We start from the raw sequence: 22,834 nt of genomic DNA, 5'->3' as shown, positions 1-22,834 counted from the left end.
TAGTCTTTTATGTAAAATCTATTTTACATGTTTATCAATCTTTTCCCAAATTAATTCGATTGAATTAGGTAGGAGAGGAAGGAGAAAAATTAAAAAAAATGTTTAGGACATTTTGGAAAAAACATATCATATTAACTAATTTAACCAACATATTTAATATACTCAAATTAGTTAATTAAGTTCTATATTAAGAATAGTAGAAATGTAGATATTTTAAAACTTAATGATATGAATAAAGTTAGATGAAATAAACAGATTGAAGATTAAACTTAAATAAAGAAAATATATAATCAAGATCCTCTAAAAATAATCTTGAGTTTTCATAATAGTAGATACGTGTTGTCCTTGTGATTTTGGCAATAATATTCACCTTTACTTTTCTGGGCTAAAGATGGGCTAGAAACACCAACAAACCGATCATGTTCTTGACTATCAGAATCCCTCGCTTTTCCGATAAGGGTGACAAAAACAAAACAAACTTGGCATTAGTCATCTTAGTCGCTATAGCAAAGAAGCCAGAATTTTACATCTATGATTCATGCCGTTCAGATTCTAGAATCCAAACTAGGAACACACGGGTCATATATCAAATTCCCAAAAAGCGAAAAGGGGGGGCCGAGCCAAGAACAGGCTGGCTTGCTCAGAAGTATGGCTTATTTTTAAAAACGAAGGCAGTAAGTATTCGAGAAGATGTCTGAGAGACATAAGATCACTTCCACTTCTTGAACCCGAATCCACCATGCTTCCCATGTTTGCTGTGTTTTCCATGTTTTCCGAACTTTCCATGCTTGAACTTGCCATGGCCCTTGAATTTGCCATGGCCCATGTGACCACCATGCGCATAATGACCACCACCATGGCCAAGGTGGTGAGCGCCATATGCGGCACCTGCAAGTGCAGCACCCCCAGCAAGCACCGCTCCCATGCCATGACCATGACTATGACCTGATGATGTTACAAATCATTTAGCTGATTCCAACAAGATATGTGCAGAAAGTAGCAGTCAAAAAACACGTCAGTCACAAACCCATAACATAATAAACACAGGCAAGCTGAAAACGTGAAAACAAAGTAGAGAACGTTTCAGCTAAAATAATCGTTGAGATTTGAGAATGCCAACTATTGAGGATCAAAATGCTACGAGACATCCACAAATCACAGTTACCACAGATTAAAGGCAGTCAGTATTCACATAAACCACATAAGACTAAATCTTTAAGCAAAGCCCAATTAGAACGTTTGAGTCAGAATTCAGTGCATTAAATCAAGGATCATGCCATTCAGAAATCATATGGTGTTACTAGTTTCTACATACTTTGCAGCATACAAGTTCAGGTGCCTGAAAAGAAACCATTGTTTCAGTTAAGTTCAGCTTATTAATGCTTTTTTAATTATAGGCAGCTTCACAATTTTACTATTTTACGGCCATAAGAGAAACTTACTTGTCAGACCATTGCAATAGTCAGCTACGCAAAGATTTAATGATGAAAAATTATACAAAGACATCATACCTGGAGCAGATGGACCGGGATAACCAGTAGGAGGGTAACCTTGTTGAGGTGGATACCCTGCCGGGGGATAGCCTTGCTGAGGTGGGTACCCCGCCGGGGATAGCCTTGCTGAGGTGGGTACCCTGCCGGGGGTAGCCTTGCTGAGGTGGATACCCATGTGGAGGGTAGGAACCAGGAGGATACCCATGTCCGCCTTGAACTGCAGCGTGAGCCAGGTGTGAAAAAATTCCTTTGTCAGATTCATCATGCTTGTCCTTTCCACCTCCCATCTTTCGAGCAAAGGGCTGAAGATTCCTGGTAAGAAATTGACAACAAAATGAGCTAATGTCTTGAATTTTGATTCATAACACGAGGCATAGTATACATGTAGAGAAGGAATCACATTTATGAGAACAAGAGAGGGGAAGAAACGTAAACAAACTACAAGGTAAGAATTCTGAAATCCCAAGTCATATTATGCTGAAGATGCCAAATTGTCAATGTTATATTTCAGGGAAGTGGGGAAAGCCAAGTAATAGATGAAAAATGGTCTTTAAAACAATAAATTCTTCCTCATCGTGGTCAGGATCACCGAAGAGCAGACATGCCCAAAAACTTTAATCAAAATATCACAATTGTGATCTAACAGATAAGTAAACCATTCTGATCCGAGTTCAAACCATCTCAACATCGCTGATTATCTCCATCTCAAGGGATCTAGATTCTGAAGACGCTGACCTAGTGATCATGGATCAGCGCAAAGAAATCTGAGGAAAGAAATACCCAAGAGAACAGGCCCTGGATACCAGAAAATTTTCACTCGCTATTCAGAAATCCACAAAATTGACGTCGGGAGACAATCGGCAGCAAAACATTTTGCTTTTGCAAGAACAAGCAACACCATTCAAGGAAACCAGAAAGCAACAGAATTCGGAGCAATCTCAAGAAAAAGGTCAAACAATCAATTCAATGCAAAAGGCACATCCTGGAAAACGCGAAGGATAAAACAAAAAAGGAACTCACAGATTCTATGGCAGGCACGATCAGAGATTCACAAAATACTAGCACAGGAGAGAAGGAAAAAACTTGGGAATGCAGGGTGCTGTGTTTGGGAATATATATTTGGTCTGAGCGCTAACATATAGGAAAACGCGTCAAACGTAAATGACGCGTCAAAAGACTTATCCCGGGGGGAAAAGAAATGATATTATCCGAGAAAGAAAAAACCCTTTTAATCATTATTCTAAGACTTTCTTTAATTCTCACCCAAAAAAAACTTTCTTTAATACATACAGTCAATAAAAATAATTTAAAAAATTTATATATTTGAGATATAAAAATAATTAGGGTTTTATATTTATAAAAAATAAATTCTTTTAATTAACTCTTTTATCGAGGATTGAAGAGAATACTATATCACATATCATTAATTTGTTTTGGTAATAATTATATATGAGTAAAATTATTGGTCCAAAAGAAGGAAAATTTGTGGCTAGTAATAGAGCTAGTAAATTTATCAAAAACGGTTATGTTGAAGCTAAAGGAAAGAAAGAGGTGGTTAGTAACAGTCTAATATAGTTCTTCGTTTGCTTTGCCAAGTGGAATCCGGGTGAAGGTGTGGAGAATGAAGGATAATTCATTTGGAGATGTCTGGTTGGTGCAGTTCCTGTGAGTGAAGCTCTTATGAAGAGGAAATGTAGCAGTTCAGGTTCATCATGGATGGGAACTTGGTTGATGAGTTTCAGATAGCACAGATGATGTGGTTAATATGGTTAATTTGAAATGAAAACTTGGTTGATGAGTTTCAGATAGCCCAGATGATGTGTTTAATATGGTTAATTTGAAAGGAAAGGAATAGTGTAGTTCTTGAGGCTAATGTCCCTAATCCTTCAAAGGTAATTGATTTTGCAGCTAAGGCAGTTAGGAAATTCTGGGAGGCTAAGGGCTGGGAGATAGGTGTGGAAAGGGTCAGAGGTAGGTGAGATGACTTAAAAGGTTGGAGAGCTCCTAGTCCTGGCCATTTAAAGATCAATTGTGCTTATGTGTATTGGTGCTGGAAAAATAAGTTTGTTTGAAAATGCAGAATGGATAGGTACGTGGTATATGCAGGAGGTCATTGATGCCTTGAACTGCTTGTTGAATGTGACCATTTCCCTAATCTCCAGAAGGGGAAATGAAGCAACAAATTGTGTGTGCTGTTGAATGTAGAAAGGGAGTGTGCCCATTTGGGTGGATTGAGTCACCATCACCCTCTCTTGCTAAATGTTCAGCTTTTGATGCTATGAGTTGGGAAGCAGTGAAGGCTCCAATGAATGCTGCAGGAAGGAGAGTGGTTTCGGTATCTCAATTTTCTGGTTTAGCCAAAGGTTTTGGTAGATGAGGTGTGGGCTAACTCTTTGATTTCTATTTTCAGACTGTTCGGTTAAGTTTCTAGTTTTTGTAGATTGTATGTCGGATGTGTTTTTTTTTTTTTTCCTGCTGATTTTGTTGGTGTGTTATGTTGTATTTTAGACTTTTTTGAGTGCTTTGATTGGCCTTTGGGCTTTCGGTGCTTGTATTCCTTTTTGAGAAATTGATAAATTTGACCTTTTTAGCCAAAAAAGAGAAGGAAAGAAAAAACGTGGTTAGGTAAACTCAACGAAAAGTACTTTTGACCAAAAAAACTCAATGAAAAGTGGACTTGGATTCTCTCCACTTCTTCTCCCATCCTCTTCTCCTCTACTATCTTTTTTTTTTTTTCCTCACAATTATTGGATTAAAATTTCAATGGTTCAGATTTAACATCTTATAAAAAAATATTATTAAAAAAATAAATAAATTTAAACTGTTAAAAGTTGGTTTAAACAGTTAACAACTGTAATAAAAAAAAGTTGAAAAAAATTTACTCTGTAATAACGCCCTGTAGATATGAGTTGTTTAAATTAGATTTTAACAGTTTAAATTTATTTATCTATTTTTATAATTATATTTATTTTTATAAAATGTTATAAAATATTAAATCTGGATCATTGAAGTTTTGATCCAATGGCTATGAAGGGCCAAAAAAGGAAGTGGAGGGGAAGAGGATAGGAGAAGAAGTGGAGAGAATCCAAATCTAGGGCTGGTAATACGGGCCAACCCGCGGGTTACAGGTTGGCCCGTGGCGGGTTGAGCCTGTGGTGGGTCGGGCTGAAAAGGCTCGTTTGAAGGCGGGTTGGCTTTTAGCCAACCCTAACCGGCCAACACTTATTTATTTATTTTTTGAAATATTTTTTTTACTTTTTAATATTTTTTCTTATATAATATTTAAAAAGAATAATAAAATTTTTTGTTTTTTTTTCTTGAAATATTTGATTAAAAGCACCAAATAAATTATATAGGTATTTTTTTATATTTTTTTAGATGGGATATACTATATAATAATATAATTATAATCATTTAAAAAAATTTTAAAAAAAAATAAATGGCGGGCTAACCCGCGATGGGTTTGCGGGCCTTGCGGTGCGGGTTAAAAAGGCTCGTTCACTGGGGGTTGGCTTTTGGCCAATCCTAACCCGCCATTTTTGGCGGGGTTAGTTCAACTCATATTACCAGCTCTATCCAAATCCATAAAAAGTACCCTTCCTTTTTTGGTTTTTGTGCCCCCAAAGAGTACATTCCATCTCATCATTTTAATTAGCATACAATGCTCATGACAGATATGTAATGACCAAATTAGATTTGAATAATTCAGGATTAATTTAATTTTATGATAATTTTTTAGTATTTTTATTATTTGAAAAGATGTAAAATTTAAAATAGAGTAATTTTTTTAACTATCACTTTTTTTAAAAAAATTGAATCTACCATTTAAGAACAGTAAAATTTTAAATTTGTATTAACAATTTTGGATAATGTAATTACTAATGAAGAAAACAAAGAAGGTCCGAAGAATTAACATTTGGATATTAAAAAATATAATTAACATTTAGAAGAAATTTAGCAGCTTGTTAATTTTTTCTTTTATTGCAATTTTTTTGTCTGGGAACTCCTCGCTTGGTGTCCAGGCTTCCTAATTTGACCAGCACCCTTCCTATATTACTCGCCCTTATGAACAGGTTTGACTTTTGAAGCTCTGAAAAGTGTTTGTGGGTACTTTTCATTTGATCGGAAAACAAAAATTAGCATAATACTATCTCCGATCCTTAATATAAGATCTTATTTAACTTTTTGTTTAGTCCTAATTATAAGACCTCAATTCATTTTTTCTCTTATATTTATACATTTTTTTTCAAGATAATCCTTCTAATAATGATAGTTCTAGCAAATACACTTAATTAGTAAGGATATTTTAGGAATGACAACATTTATTTATTACAAATAACTAACTTAACTTACTTCTTTAATCTCCTCAAATAAATCAACTAGGTCTTATAATTAGGACCGGAGGTAGTATTTTTTATTTACATGATTGACTAATTCTCAGGATTAAAAAAAAAACCATGTATAATCAAATAAAGAGTACAATTTTTTATTGCAAACTTGAAAGACAGTTTTAGGCCAAAGAATGAATCTTGACCGGAAAGCCGCCTTTCATCTTAGAGGTCAAGAAGGCCACGAACTGTGGTTCCATCCCTTCCGGCATCGCCGGAACCACCGTGAACCTCGTCAGAATCGCACCTACCACCCTCTTCATTTGCAAGTACGCCATCTCCTTCCCTAGACAAATCCTTGGTCCCGCCTGAAACACTGGATAGCTAAACGGATCTCTCGCCACGTACCTCCACTTGTTTGAATCTTCACCACTTCCCTCTCTCTCTAACCATCTCTCCGGCTTATACTCCGCCCAGTCGCTCCCCCACAGCTTCTCCATCCTTCCCATGGCGTACACATGATACAACACTCTCATCCCCTTCTTCACGGCGGTTCCATCTGGCAATACGTCGTCGGCCGTTACTTCTTTTGAGTCCATCGGCACCGGCGGGTACAGCCTCATGCTCTCGCTCAACGCTGCCTGGGTGTATACCATATCTTTCACTTCATCGTACACCTGGGCTTCTGATTTTTCGCTTGCCTCGTTCACGATCTTCTTTCTCACTTCTGGGTGCTTTGAAAGAAGCCAGAAAAACCACGTTAAAGCAGCGGAGGTTGTGTCCTTACCTGCCAATATGAAGCTGATTACTATATCCGTCACGAAGTCCTCGTCCGAATGCCCCGAACTTAAGAACCTTGATAACATGTCGGCTGATTCAAGAGAAGCCCCCTCGGTGAGCTGGCGTTTCTTATCTCTGACTATGTTCATAGCGAATTCGCGCACTTCAGAGATTGCTAATCGCAATCTTTTTTCCGATCCAATGTCGAGAAGCTTCCGTATTTTCCAGATTAGGGATGCAGGTGACTGGCCCTTCTGCTGCTGATCTCCGTGGCATCGTCGAAGGCTTGAGCGAACTTGCTCTGCCCCAGTGATGGCGAGAGGTACTCTGGGTCGAACCCGAAAGCGATTTTGCAAATGTTGTCGAATGCGAATCGTTGGAGGATGTCTTGAAATCAAGGACTTGTTTTGGGCTGCCGCCGTGGCCAGAATAGGAATGAGGCGATCGTTGAGCTCGGTGTCCACAACCTGTTCAACGAATTTACGCAGAGACCTGGTGTTGAATACATGGCTTGCGATTTGCCTTTGGAATTTCCAGGTTTCACCGTCGGTGTTGAAGATTCCGTTGCCCAGAAAGTCGGTGAGGGTTTCGCGGAAGGCTTGACCCTTTTGGTAAACTGGGAAATGGTTTCTTCAAAATGTGTTGTACGACGGCGGGATTGCCGGTAACGACAGCTCGCTGCCCCAGGGAGCGATGGAAGACGTAGGTATTGGCCGGTGATATTAGGACGACATCGGAGAGCCACTGGATCCGGCGTTCGTAATTGGCTATAAGTTCTGGATAGGAACCGATTAGAGGGTATGATTTTGGGAGGGGTCGTCGTGAGAGGAGCAACGAGATCGTTCTTCTTCTTCTCTTGATGTTTGCAGGGGACGGGCCTTTGAACAGGAAGAAGAAAATGGCAGGAAGACAGAAGAAGAGAAAGAAGAAAGCCAAGAGCTGAATGGACATATTGTTGCACAGGAAACAGAACTCAGGAACAAAAGAGCTAAGTAAATCAGAATACTACGGAAAAGATTCAATTTACAGCTATTTGTTTTGGTACGTAAATGAAGGGATCCTCCATTGATATGTATTCATACATTCTGGTAAAAAAAGATATCTATTCATACATGGCTCTAAGTCAATGTATCCAATAGATCAGAGATGATTTCCGACTTCCAAGTGTGAAAGCGCACAGGGATTGGCTTATCCTCTTCGATAAGAAATCATATGTGGCGTCATTCATGAGCCTCGCCGGTTATGCGAACAAGCGCGACAATGTTACGTGGTTGACAAGTAAATTCTAATGCTCAAATTTAAGTAAACGTGTAATGAATTTTAAGTTTCTCTTAAAATTTAATATTTTTTTTATTTTGCTCTTAATAGTTTATTTTCTCTCTTTACCCTTTCTTATTATATTTTTCATACATTTTTAATCACTTTTCTTATTTATTACAAAGACATATTTAAAAATAAAAATTTATTTATTACCTACTTATAATTTTTAATTAGTTTTAACTAATTTTTTTATTATATTTAAATCAGTTATTTGAAACTTATAATACATGCCAAAAAAGTGTTTTGAATTCAAATCTTATTATCAATGTTATCATGCAAAGATGTTGATGGTAATTAATTTATAAATTCGTTGGCAAAAGAGAAATTATAAATTCATTCATATGCACTTTTATTTTTTTACTCAAAAGCATATCCTGTTTTCAGAATCCAATTCACTGAAAGTTTGATGAGGTCATGAGGCTGCTTAATAATAAATATATAAATCACATATGGTTAACTTGTTTGTCCAGAAGCAAAAATAACACGCAACTCGCTGGAGAGGAGCGCCGGTGAAAATGGAACCAAGAAAGGGTCACCCTCCTCTATTTGAAAATATAGAAACTATTTAAAAAGAATAATTAAACATATAAGTGGAAGCGTGTCTTGATTTCTTGTGGAGCACGGGCGACATATAAATTTTTATCCCAATTTCAGTCCTACAAGTCTTGCTTCTTTTCGGCCCCGCCTATTGCGCATTGCGCAAGCTCTGCTTTGCAAACACTAGCTTGCTATGAAGCTCAAGGGGCACAGGTACCTTTTTATTGTTATGATTATGATTTATGAGCAAATGAGGTTTGACTCTGTTGGTGGGTCCCACGAAGCTTTTAGGACTTGTTTTTTAATACTATCTCTGATGCTAAATATAAAAATTAGTTGACTAATTTAAAAAGATTAAAAAATAAATTAAATTAATTATTTGTAATAAATTTGTGTTATTTTTTCTTAAGATATCCTTACTAATCATGTGTATTGGCTACAACTGCTATTATTAGAAAGACTACCTTAAAAAAAATATAAATATGAGAGATAAAATAAATTGGAGTCTTATATTTAGGATCAAAATAAAAATCAAACGAGTAAAGACCGAAGGTAGTAATAATTTATGGATTATGAGATAAGCATATAAATAAAGTTTTGTTTTAACTTACATAAAACATGTTCATAGGCACTTAGATAAACAGATTTGAACAATGCCTTAATTACATCTTTCCTTATGTAATGGAAATGATAACAAATTGAGAGAAAAATTAATAATAGAAGACTAAATTAGAGAATTTTAAACGATTAATAAGTATTTCTATCGTTTTATTTATAAGTCGCTTTCAACATATTTCACATAAATCAACAAAAAATTTAAAATTTATTAACTCTAATTTAAAATTCAATAACTTTCCAATTTCATCCTCATTTAATTTACAATGTACTCCTCTTTTTCTATTTATATGGAAAAAAAAGACGTTTTTGTCTTATTTATAGGATATTGAAAGAAATTTTTCGTATAAATATACAATTTTACTTTTCATTTATTATTATATTAACTTTATTTATATGAAGTATAATGTATATTAAATAGGGATAAAGTTAAAAAGTTATTAAATTTTAAATTAGAATTAATGAAATTTATTTATTTTTTAATCTGTGTGAAATATATTAAAAATAACTGGGGACAGGAAAAAAAAAGGTAAATTGAAACGGCCGGGAACTAGTTGCTTGTTAGAGGGGAAAGACAAAAACGCTTTCATTTTTTAACATTCCCCGAAGATGAGCACATTCAATTGTTTAATGCATTTTGACTTGTATCTGCATCCCTTCTGCCCACCAATAACTATTCGTAATTTATCATTAACACAACGTTCTAGGCTTCTCATACACAGACATATAGATAAGCAAATGCCCACGTGCGTCTAAACAAAATACTGAGAAAATAAAGTCCCATGCGGCTCATTTATGTAACAAGATTACAAGAATGAGATGAATTGTAGAAAGAGTTTAAGGGTGTGTTTGGTTGGAGGGGAGGGGAGGGGAGGGAAAATGAGCCCCTCCCTTCATTTGGTTAAAAATTTTGGAGGGGAGGGGAGCTAAAATGCCCCCTCCCCTCCCCTCCCTCCTCCCATTTTGGGTGTGTTTGGTTGGAGGGGAGGGGAGGGAAAATGAGCCCCTCCCCTTATTTGGTTGAAAATTTTGGAGGGGAGGGGAGCTAAAATGTCCCCTCCCCTCCCCTCCCTCCTCCCATTTTGGCTCCCCTCCAAATTGGGGGTTTTGGAGGGGAGCCAAAATTTTGGACCATTATGTCCTTATGATTTTTTTAATATTCCACTTCTACCCATAAAATATATTATTATAATATTTATTTCAAATAAAAAATATATTATCCTAAGTAAAAAAATAAAAAATATATACATTATTATAATTAAAAATATATTATAAAAATTATTTAAAATAAAAATTATTTAAATAAAAATTATAATATTATAAAATTAATTGTTTTTTTATAAATATATTATTTATTAAATATATTTTAAAGCTGGAAAAAAAGATAGCCTAAAGAAAATAAAATTTCATTTTTCTTAGAGCATATAAAATTTGTTAATTTGATTATTTTAAATATATTATTATATTAATTAGAATAAAAAATTACTATACCAATTTTTTAATACACATATTAACATGATAAGACTGAATTTTTATTAAATTATATAATTTAAATTAAGATGTAAATTAATTTATATAATATATCAATAAAAAACATAAACTAATATGTAAGGATAAAATGGTAAATTGATTATTACTATCCCTCCCCTCCCCTCCTTGAACCAAACAAGGGATCATTAAATACCCTCCCCTCCCCTCCTTTTTAATCAAACCAAACAAGGTGAAGATGAAACCCCCCCTCCCCTTCCCTATCCCTCCCTCCCCTCCCCCCCCTTCCCTCCCCTCAAACCAAACAGGCCCTTTGGCTCCCCTCCAAATTGGGGGTTTTTGAAGGGGAGCCAAAATTTTGGACCATTATACCCTTATGCCTTTTTTAATATTCCACTTCTACCCATAAAATATATTATTATAATATTTATTTTAAATAAAAAATATATTATCCTAAGTAAAAAAAATAAAAAAATAAAAACATTATTATAATTAAAAATATATTATAAAATTATTTAAAAATAAAAATTATTTAAATAAAAAAATTATAATATTATAAAATTAATTGTTTTTTATAAATATATTATTTATTAAATATATTTTAAAGCTGAAAAAAAAGATAGCCTAAAGAAAATAAAATTTTTTTTCTTATAGCATATAAAATTTGTTAATTTGATTATTTTAAATATATTATTATATTAATTAGAATAAAAAATTACTATACCAATTTTTTAATACACATATTAACATGATAAGATTGAATTTTTATTAAATTATATAATTTAAATTAAGATGTAAATTAATTTATATAATATATCAATAAAAAACATAAACTAATATGTAAGGGTAAAATGGTAAATTGATTATTACTATTCCTCCCCTTCCCTCCTTGAACCAAACAAGGGATCATTAAATACCCTCCCCTCCCCTCCTTTTTAATCAAACCAAACAAGGGGAGGATGAAACCTCCCCTCCCCTCCCCTACCCCTCCCTCCCCTCCCCTCAAACCAAACAGGCCTTAAAAGTCTAAAAAAATCTTCCAAATATAACTAAAAATACAAGGAAAAATAAGAAACAGGAGAAAAGTTAGCTTCACTACACTCGTCCAAATATATGAAGTATTTATGGCCAACAAACATATGAAGTATTACAGGCTCAGATCATAATCCACCATTTATGGACGGAGGGCTGATTTAAGAAATGTTCCGTTCCATAAGAAAAAGAATCACGCATGCCAATGAGGTCAAACAAGTCATTCCCTCTCCCACTTATTCGCAACCCCCCTTTTCTATCCTGCCAAAGCCATTTTTCTTAGAAATAAACATAGGTTTGTTGCTCAATATTTCTCTTCTTCTGTATGCCACTTTACCTACCAGTTTTAAAGCCGAAGAATAGCAGCCCAAATAGCAACAATTCCCTCTCTCTTTCAAACTACCGTAAGCAATAACTGGGGAAGAAAGCGTCTACAATGGATTCAACTATACATTAAAGCAAATGTCTATTAACAAGGAATAACAGCTGCAAAGTATTACAAGGCTAATCATAAATTCATACGCTGGGTGAGCCTCCATAATCACAAGTCACCGTCTTAATATAGGAAAACATCTATCTATCTATTTTATAATTAAAATAGGTAGACACATCCATAAATTTGATCATTTAAACCGTACCCACGAGCCCACGACAAAACCCCCACCATACAGCAGATCAATATGGGAATCAGCAAAACCTCAAAGTAGCTTCAAGCTCCTTCTCATCAGCACAATTATATCCCAGTAAATAAGCTCGTGCTGCAAAGAAAAAACGCACCATAATGAGTTTCAGACACAGAACCATACAGAAGACTAGTAAAAGAATGAATCTGTTTTACCAAAACGACCAGATCCCATAAATGGTTCTGCCTCATCGGTCACACCTCCTTGTTGCTGCTCCTGAGTTTCCAAAGGAACAAGGCGGAGCATTAGGTGTAAAAACTGTACCTCCGTTAAGAGTTTCTAAATTTAATTCTGATAAAATGAGGTGAATCATCAAATTTCTAATAAAAGCTTCAATCTATTTCTTGGTTTCATGAAACTAACGAAACTAAACCCTGAAGCAAATGTGGTAACATAACTCATTGGATTCTGTACGCAGTTCCACTCACATGACAGTAAAGTCAAGGCCCACTACCTCAAATATGATATATTTGGACAGATAAATTACTAGGAAATGTCATTCAAAATCTCAATAAGAAAAATACACATGTAAGACAGAGGAATCGTTAACTTACAGCATCAGGCTCCATTTCGGATGGTGACAGTAATCTATCAAAACAGTGCCCCGATATTGTACAGACCAAAAGCTCATTGGCCGGGTCCATAACAACTTCTCTACATGTATCATCACATACTGGGAAAAAGAACACAAAATAATAAAGATCTAGTCCAGACGCAAATTTTTAAATAAAATAATGAACTTTTGTACATCATTAAAACACAAAAAGAAATGGCGTGTCCCACCATGAACATGTCCAGTCTTCTCGCAAATAAATACATCTCCAATATGATGGTAAGAGCAAGTTTCGCCAGAGCAAGCATGATCAGTCACCACTGTATCACTGAGGCCTCTGCTTCTTTTCCATGAAGACACTTGATCAGCTACCGTTTTGTCAAGAATCATCCTATCATCTTTCAACTTTACATATGAAACAGAAAATCAACATACATGGTTAAGCAACGTCCCTTATATGAAAGTATAAAGTAATTAAACAAAACAGACAAGAATTCAGATATACATGTGCAATACCGAGAATCAGATCAGATTCAAGCTCATTGGAGCGAAAACTTATCAACTGTTGTGTATATAAGCTCATTGGAGCGACAACTTGCCAGTTGTTGTGTATATAAGGATTTCATGTTTAACAAATGTCACAGGAGGCTGAAGTTCAACGCTCATTGTTTTAAGTAGGTTGCATTAAAAAAAGGTTATCGCAGTCTTTAGGAAAACTTAAAAATTAAAACAAAAGGTGTTTTTTCAAGACTGAAAATTGGAAGCATTTTCTCAAACCAGACGTACTTTTATGTTTTCAAAATGCAAAGTTCTGTCTCAACAAGTATCTATTTCAGGTTAATAACAACAAAAATAGAGGTGAATGGACATTAGAATATGATTCTAGATCTTCTTTCCTCCCTTCTCCAATTTCATTTCTTCAAACTTCAAGGGCAGGGCTACTGAACAGAACTTAAAGATGAAAAACCACCAGAGTCATATCTTCTTCTTTTGCTCCATTTCAATATTATTTTCAAGACTACTGAGAGAATCTTTAAACTATATTACTAATAACGGTCATAAAGTGCCAGAGGATATAATTTCATATTACAGTATATACCCTCATTACCTGTGAAGGAAGAGGTGCTTGGCTTCGTTTAGCTGCTTGCATTTGTATGTAATACTCTTTAAATTCATTTGAGCAGTTTCTCACAAGTTCAGCCATGTCCTCTTCATCACGCTGCATAAAAGTAGGATAAATGACAAGATCCACGCAAAATATGAAAAATAGATGCATGAGTTACTCAAGAATGATAAAGTACAGCTAATATGGTGGTTCAAATTTATTTAAAGTAATGCCTTCACATTGATCAACTCCAGCACATCAATAAATGGATAAGTACACATAGATGAATAATTAACAAATACTCAGTCACAAACTAGATTGGCTCATTATTGCCAGGATAGTGGTCCCTAATATATTATGCAATGCATGCAGCCATTGATAGACAGGAGAATCATGATATACACTCTCAGACTCGCTAGAGAATCACTTTTGTCTGTTGGTGCAATAATACTCAAACTAGTACAACAGTATGTAAACTAGAAGGGAAAGAGAGATTGTTTTTGGGATTGTTCATTTACTGCATGATGTTATCATTGATTCAAGTACCTGGATGTATAGCTTTTTCCATGGACATTCCGTTAATTTCCTTGTAGGCGGAAGCAGACCCCAACGCATACAGTACCTACATGAATGTGAACCCTTTTAAGTAGACAATAGGCATACTCATGGTTCATACAAATGTAACCGTGCACATGTCCCAAAACAAAGAATATCAAAACATGTAATTAAGATCAGTTCATTAAAGTCATAAGGAGCCAAGTTCCAGACAGCTCCATATTTGGACCGAACCAACTACAATAAAGTAATATACTTACAAGCGACGCCATAATGCTTCATCAGATGCTGCATAGTTTAGAAATTTACAGACTAATGAACAAGAAACGAGGTCCTGCGAGCATAGAAACAAACTAATTTCAACCAAGTAAAGTAACCAGGAAAACAATCCATGTACTAAGCATATAAAGAGTCATAACTAATTGACTTTTCTTTTTCACTTAAAAATACCTCGGAGGAGAGAAATTTAAGGATATGATGAAAAAGTTCAGGCGGGATTTTGCTGAAAAATCCAGTTTCGATAGTTTTAGGCGCTACGCTATTGTTGATATTATCGTTCTTAGACTCCAGCGATGGACTAGAATTTTTCTCGGTTTCTTCCTCGGTAATCTCAGCCGCCTCCACTACCACTCGCTTTCTCTTTGCTTTGGGCTCCTCCAAACTTTCTTCTTCCTGCCAACAACAATCACTCATATTATTTACCAAACAATTTTCCTTCCATATCAGCATGGATTAATTTCGAGTACAGCTACGAGGGAAAAAAATCCGAATACCAACTTAAACCCCTAATCTATCGTCAATCCACGTCAAATTTGAAGTTAAGAAAAACAAGCAAAACTAATCGGTGCACCTGATCAGAGACCTCAGAGAGAACCTCCGATTCCAAAAAGTATGCCAGGTTCTCGTCCTCTTCGTCTGAAAAAGTCATGGCGCCCCAAAAACCCTAGGAGGGTGGAATCGCAGGAAACCAACTTGTGGTAGACGACTTGCAACGCTAGAGCTTGAGGATTGAAAATCGGAAGGATGACCGGAATTCTAGAAATAGCCACCGGCGGCTGCCGGACTTAAGGATCGGAATTGTCGCCACCAAACGCAGGGAGCTGGAGCGGCCAAAGATTGAATTGATCAAGATGACCTGATGGAGGATGGACGGTTGGATGCATTCCGGGTCATCCTGACCCGTTTTCGGGGTATTGGGCTTATCGGATTCTCAATTCAAAATGGGGGCCAGCAGGCTATGCCCTATTATTTAGGCCCAGCAAAAAGCGGCTATGCTTTGCTAGTCATTGGGTTGAGACCAGAATCCATCCCTTTTATCAAAATTTCGTTTGTCTCAATTTATTACCAAACTATTGCCCATATATTTTAATTACGGAGTTAGTTCTAATTCTAATATTACTTCTTGGCTGATTAATTCTAATATTTCGATCATTAGTCATGTGGTCCCTCAAGCTAAAGATAATGAGGCTTAATAAAGTTGAAGTGATAGTTAAACCCTGATATAACATTTTTATTAAATGTCACACCATCTTTTCTCTTTAATTTTACGTTTTTTTTTAAATTTCTAAATCAAGTCCAAATCAAGCCTTCCGAACTTAGCAATGAGTTCTGATCTCTGAGTGCAATTTTTTTTTTGGGGCAAAATTCTGAGTGTACAGTTTGGAAAAGCCATTTGGTGATTGTTTGAATTCTCCTAAAAATATGCTTTTTAATATTTTACGAGATAAAAATCCTTTCACGCTAACAGCCAGCAAAATTTCTCTCAATTGACTGAAATCATGCATGCATAAACAAATTTGTGGTTTCCTCACTGATCCAGAATTGAATTCCTCATTCTGCTTATTTTGAAACTTGGAAATTGAAATAAATAAACACATAATTAAGCAAAAAACATTAAAAAAAACTAGTAAAAAAACTGAAAATATAGTTATATAATTATGATCTTTTTTTACGACAGTGCAACTAGGATCAGGTGAATAAAACTTGACCCAAGAATTCCATCGATGGATTAAAACTGTCACTGGTTTTTCTGAATGTCCTCCTTGTTATCTCACATACCAACTTGCATACTTAATGTACATGTTAGATAATAATTAATTTGTGAATGCTAAGAAAATTAATTAAATTAGTCATTAACAAATGCATCTTAATATTTTGAAGCTATTATTTTTTATCATATGTATTAAAATGGTATTTTGATAGACAAAATGGATCGAGGTCTTCTATTTAAAACCAAAAGAAACTTTTCATTTAGTTCTTATATCAAGTACAGGAGAAGATACATTCGAAGCATCATCACGCGGCGTTAGGCATCCAACTATCCATGAGCCGCGTGGATGGCCTAAATCTCTATCATTAGTGATTTGAAATCAATTGAAGGACAAAAACGTTGGAGCTGAGGAAGCTGTGTCGGGATCTGTATTCTGCTTCTACCTCACTCTGTGTAGTGCTAAATAAGCAACCAGTCGATAACCCACCAACATGAGAGCCATCATGAGAACATCCACCCACAAATGATTCAAACCCATTGATTTAATGGGAGGGAAATCTTCGACTCTGCACAAAACCCCATTGGAGCACTCATAGTAATCATCTTCATCGTACTGAACACCCAGAAGCAGCCTGTAACAGTAATAACTATAGCTTAAGTACTTGAGCCAAGCTATGAATGGGGGGATCTGTTGAACGTAGTAGCCTCCAGCAATGAGGAACACTAGGGTTGTGACAGAAGCTAGAGTCGTGGCCTGCTTAATCTCCATTAGAATAGCTCCAAATGCTAAGCCCAGACTCTGTGACACAAGAACACTGTACAGAACAACGACTAGTGAGAGAATGAAGGTCACGGGATCAGGCTTAAGGCCTCCCATCCAGTAGATTATGAACACAAATAGAGTGGGAAGTGCAAGTTCTAGTGCAGATCTCCTATTGTTCTTGCCAGAAAGTAGGAAGAGAGACGATACATTCCTGAGGATCGCTCTTTGATAAGCATTCTTCTTTCTTGAGGGAAAGTGAAAACTGCATTGTACAGAGGGTAAAATCCCCAGAAAACAGAGAAGAAAAACAGCAATGCTACCTGTATTATCAATGCGGAAACCCCATTAAAATCCTCGTTTTAGTTATCTCATCAACGAAACAAAGTCACAGATCAACTAATTAGAGAATGAATGAAAGGCATATAGTTTTAAGGTAAGTCCTATCAAATTGACTTAAAAGCCTTTGATAGAAAGACAAGCAAATATGTACTTTAAACATACCCTGTCTTGGATGTGAGATTCTGGGGTATGCCACCACAAGAGTCCACCAAGGAAAGCAACACTTATGACTTGGAATATTCTCAATCCATTGAAGGCTTCATATCTTCGTTCTCTGATCCCTCTTTGTAACAACACTATGAACTGATACCACCAGCTTGTGCACCATTGCTCTGCTTTTGCTATGTCATTTCCTGAACCAGGTCAGCAGAGAAAGGTGACTTAATTAATCATTTAGGACCGAAGTAACATTAACAAATGTGTATGTACGTAGCAGTGGAAGAAGAAGAAAGAGGAGCTACTTGATGAAGCACGTTTGGTGAAGTTGTGGCTAGAAATCTCAAGTTTCAACTTTGGAGCAATGTTGTTTTCATAAGCAGAAACGAGAACTTCTCTGGTTTGCTCCCTCTTGTTCCGAGCTCTCACTCTGTTGACTTGCTTGCTTGGAGTCAGGGGCAATCCCTGTAATTAAATTCCAACTCTATCCCCATCATCTAATACTCCTTGACTCTCTGTTGAGCATACATGTTTAAAACTATACTGTACTTGAGTAGAGGAATAAAATTTACACCAATCATTTTTTTTAATTCTAAAAATAATGTATGCAAATATCTTATTTATTTTTATAATCAATACAAATATATTTGAATTTATATTAAAATTACGCATGCCTTCTCTATTTTGAAATACACACACAATCTTACCTAACTTTAAAAAAAATAAAACTACACAATTTTTTATGAGTTTTACTAAAATTAATCATGTTGACATTTCTTATATTTTAGAAATATAATTTTTTTCTGATAACTAAGAAGGAGATTTTTCTAAATAATAAATTAAGGAGAGATGTATGATTTACTAAAAGAAAATTCCACCCAACTCTCAGTTTCAAGGAAAAAACAAGATGATAAGAGTGTACTAATTTATAATTACCGTTAGCAAGATCAAGCAAGAAGTCAGCAGGATTGACAGTGATGGATGTGGAGAAACCAATAGAAGAAAAATACTCCATGGCGGCCGCAGCTGGTCCATTATAGATACTCCATCCTTCCGACAGCACCACCACCTTGTCAAACATATGATACAGACGGCTCGACGGTTGGTGGATGGTGGTGACCACCGTCCTTCCGCCGCTAGCCAGCCCCTTCACGGTGGTCAATATTCTCTGAGCCGTCGTGGAATCCAACCCCGACGTGGGTTCATCTAGCAGCAACAAGCTGGGATTTATGAGCATTTCTTGGCCTATACTCACTCTCTTCTTCTCTCCTCCTGATATGCCTCTCACCAATGCTCCTCCAATGATACTGTTTCTGCAACGTGCGAGGCCAAGTTCTGCGATAACTCTCTCAACGTGTTTCATCTTCTCGGTGTTGGTGAGGCTATTGGGAAGCCTGAGAAGTGCGGTGAAGATTAGGGTTTCAGAGACAGTGAGATGTGGGTAGAGAACATCGTCCTGAGCCACAAAACCTGTCGTTCTTTTGATGGAGCCTGAGAAGGGTTGGTTGTTGTATGTGATTTTGCCTGATAATGATCTGCCATTTAAACGACCTCCAAGAGCTGTGAGAAGTGTCGTTTTGCCGCTCCCAGAAGGACCCAGCATGGCCAGAATCTCACCTGGCGATACCATCCCTGTGATTCCATTCAGTATCGTCTTCTCTCTGCAACTCCACGAACTTCCCCAGCACAGCCCTTTATGCTCTGGTTTCACTTTATACACCACCTCCTCAAACTGCAAAATATACAGAAGTTAAACCAGATAAATTAATAATCAGTATATATCTATATATAATGGCAGGTTTGGTTTTATTTCGTGGAAGGGATCAATGGCATTAATTAATAAATTTAATTACCTTCAAGGTTATGGGGTACAAAGTGAGTTTTGGTAAGGATTGGTGAGGAGAGTGAAGAGAATCATCAGAAGTCATTTCTGGGTTTGAAGCAATAGAATGAGAAATTTCCAGTCTTTGAGGAAGAGAGAGAGAGAGATGATGAGGATGGTTGAAGGGGAGGAGAGAGAGTCGAGTCAAATTAATCTCCTTTTAACCTCACTTGTTACCTTCCATGAGGAGCACTTACACCCACACACACATATATATAGGTCTTCATGGGATCTTTCTTCAAGTGGAAGCTATAGGAGAAAGATTGACACAAAAAATTAAATAATTCACTTATTATTGTGTGTCTATACCGCGTTTTTCTTCACTTTATTTGAAATAAATTCAAAAGTCCAAGTTAGTGTAAAAGGCGAAATATTCCAAGACAATAAATGATATCCATAAGATTATATATAAAAGTTGTGAGCATATCACCTTTAATTTTCAGCTCGCTGTCCCATTCTTTTTTGGGGAAAAAAAAAGTTAATGCACTTTTGTAAATTTACTTTGCATGCTATGGGGATGTGAAATTTTGGGAGAGCCTTAGAAATTATAACCAAAACTAGGTAGTTGTGGAATATTCTCTAGGGCATATATCTAAACTCTTGCTCATAGGGAGGGATAATTTAAGGTTTAATTTATATATCTAAACACTAAATTATTAACATCACAATCCCATATCTTTTTGAAGCCCCTAATAATCTTTCAATTGATAGAAAAGAACACCATAAGAACCAGACAAACAAAAGAAAAGTGAGTGTTGCAATTTGCAGTGATGATCAATACAATAAAGCTAAATACAGGAGCACTACTACATCTTGTTTTGGCTTACTAGTGATAATGGAAGGATTGTTGTTATTAATTTGTACTACGTGCTATGCACAACATAGTGATAATATGTCGTACATTTGTGCATTGTCACATCAAATATTATATAGGTCTTTAATATAATATAGAACTTAATTATTGAATTGATTTTTATCCTAAATATAAGACCTATTTCTCATATTGATCAGTTTTTTTTAAATTACCCGTATGGATACTCCCTCAACTATAATCAAGTAAAAGAGGAAGAGAGGATATCAAGGAAGATGATTATGGTGTTTTAGGAAAAACATGTCATATTTCTTAAAATTAACTAACTTACCTAATTTTCTTAATCTAATCAAATTAATTAAATAAATATTATATTAAGGACCGGAGGAGTATAAATTAACTTATATGGGCCAGCATTATTTACTGTAATTTTTCTCCCATTATACACGGCGACCTTGTTATTTCCGCAAGGCTAAAATATTGGAAAGATAAATATAATTTTTAATTAAAAATAATAGTAATATTTTTCGGCGTGCGTCAGACCCTAAAGAAAAGAAAATATGGAATGGAAGTAATAGCCCATCAAGTGGGTCTCTCAGGATATGCCCTTTGAGATTTTTCGTTACCTGATGGATACGCTTTTTAATTTTATTCTGCATTTCATTTCATGTCTTCTTATGCTTTTAACCAAAACGACCATTTTGATTTTGCCACGATACGTCCAAATTCATTACATAAGACTTGGAATCGTTTAATTTACTTAGCTTGTATCCATTACGACCAATTTTCTAATCAAAATCTTAATAATATTACTTAACTAGCTTGTATATATTACAAGTTATAAGTTGATTCAATATATACATTGATGTGCTTGCAAAAATAATATAAAAATATATTTAAGTATATTCTAATAAATATATAAAAGTCCCAAAATTATTGTCAGAGGATATGAAAATGTGGGGAGCACTAATTAATTATTTAGATGATACTGTGGATTGGAGAGTGACTTTGATGGCTTTTCCACCGTTTCATCAACTAGACGAAGTTGATTCAAAGAAAACAACAAACAAACAAACAAATAGGACAAGCAATTGTAATCCTTACTGTTAAAACTCATCAATTATTCTTTCAACTTATTTCGCAAAATTTTAGTAATCATTATTATTGCTAATTCAGGCTAGAAATATTTAAGGTCAGAACCCTCTTAACAAGTACATTTTCTAATATTCAAAGAACTTTTTATTTTTTATTTTTTAACAAAGACGACACCGCTCATTATCTCAATCAACCGACCAACAACTTGTTGGTATCATATCTAATTTTTTTTTTAAAAAAAGATATTTATGTGTCATTTCCATGGCCTTTCCTTTTTGCTCACGACGTTTTTGAAGCTGCCAACCTTGGTCTCAAGACAATTTAAAATTGTTCTTGGATTGACATCTATGGTTGGTCTGTCATTTCTCAATAAAAGGAAACGCATACAACTAGATGATGAATAGCAACAGAATTAAACATTTTTTTTCTATATGAATGGACGATAACGAAATTTGGTTACAGATTTTCATGCACCTTCTTTTGAGAAGTTTAGTACGATAACATGATATTGTCTCCCCTCCATGTGATTATGTTTTGATATATACATATACATTTATATATATATATATATAGTAGCATAAAGAACCCTCAAAATCATAAGCAAAGTAAAGAGTGCCATATTCTCCATGTGATAGCCGTCCATTTAATAAGAAAGTAAATTACATGAAAGAAAGGGAAAGAAAATCAACTATTTGGGGTCAATTCCTCATTTCCATGCTCTCTGTATTTAATTTCTGGCCCTTAATAAGTTTGGCAGAATAATTGCGACGTTTTGCAAGCACTCGAACGAATATAAATAAATAGATATGATAAAAAAATATTCATTTCTCAGCGTTTCTTTGGGAATAGATAAAATATATGTTTTTAGCTTTAAGAGATAAACTCATTTCACATAGTTATTTTGTACAACATAAAATCATTACTTCGTGACAACAAATCCAAATTGGCACAAATCTGCTTGTTTGGCAACCCACAAAATAATTTTTTAAAAAATCTTTCGCATTTTATGAAGTAAAACTCTTCCTACATATTTATTTCATATAGCTATTGCAAAATACTTAAAATAAGCTAATAATCTAATCAAGCTAATAATCCAATCATCTCCCAATGCAAGTTTTATAAATTAAGATCTTAACTTGTCGTTTTGAACAAAACTGTTTATTAGCATAGCCGACAGGGAAGAAGCATATGGGATGAATGGGAAATAGTGAGAAGGGAAGTTTTGAGAACCAGTAATGTGGGAGATGGGTTCCTAAGGAATCACACACTGTTTCTCTTTATTTGATTAATGATAAGATTCCTAAGATAA

General features: G+C 35.2%; 1 protein-coding gene and 3 pseudogenes across 1 annotated transcript; all 4 read right to left on the bottom strand.

Annotated features, from left to right (window-relative positions):
- Window positions 1-351: 351 nt before the first annotated feature.
- On the bottom strand, window positions 352-2,320 carry LOC114749374 (glycine-rich protein A3-like; annotated as a pseudogene).
- Window positions 2,321-5,949: 3,629 nt separating this feature from the next.
- On the bottom strand, window positions 5,950-7,857 carry LOC114749373 (cytochrome P450 94A1-like; annotated as a pseudogene).
- A 4,096-nt stretch (window positions 7,858-11,953) lies between these two features.
- Window positions 11,954-15,581, bottom strand: LOC114749319 (F-box protein SKIP31). The gene is made up of 9 exons (XM_028937809.1): window positions 15,340-15,581; window positions 14,940-15,161; window positions 14,750-14,823; window positions 14,481-14,556; window positions 13,938-14,048; window positions 13,060-13,234; window positions 12,831-12,949; window positions 12,432-12,492; window positions 11,954-12,351 (listed from the first exon to the last, which is right to left on the bottom strand). Exons 1-9 carry the CDS (start codon window positions 15,415-15,417, stop codon window positions 12,281-12,283), a joined length of 987 nt encoding a protein of 328 aa, XP_028793642.1. The 5' UTR covers window positions 15,418-15,581; the 3' UTR covers window positions 11,954-12,280.
- Window positions 15,582-16,719: 1,138 nt separating this feature from the next.
- Window positions 16,720-19,795, bottom strand: LOC114749360 (ABC transporter G family member 14-like; annotated as a pseudogene).
- Between the last annotated feature and the right edge of the window lie 3,039 nt (window positions 19,796-22,834).

Source organism: Neltuma alba, unplaced genomic scaffold (assembly GCF_004799145.2).
Source record: "Neltuma alba isolate B1F8T4 unplaced genomic scaffold, ASM479914v2 tig00006019_pilon, whole genome shotgun sequence".
NCBI classification, from domain to species: Eukaryota; Viridiplantae; Streptophyta; class Magnoliopsida; order Fabales; family Fabaceae; genus Neltuma; species Neltuma alba.
Note: the sequence above shows the minus strand (reverse complement) of the source record. Positions and strands in the feature narration are given on the sequence as shown.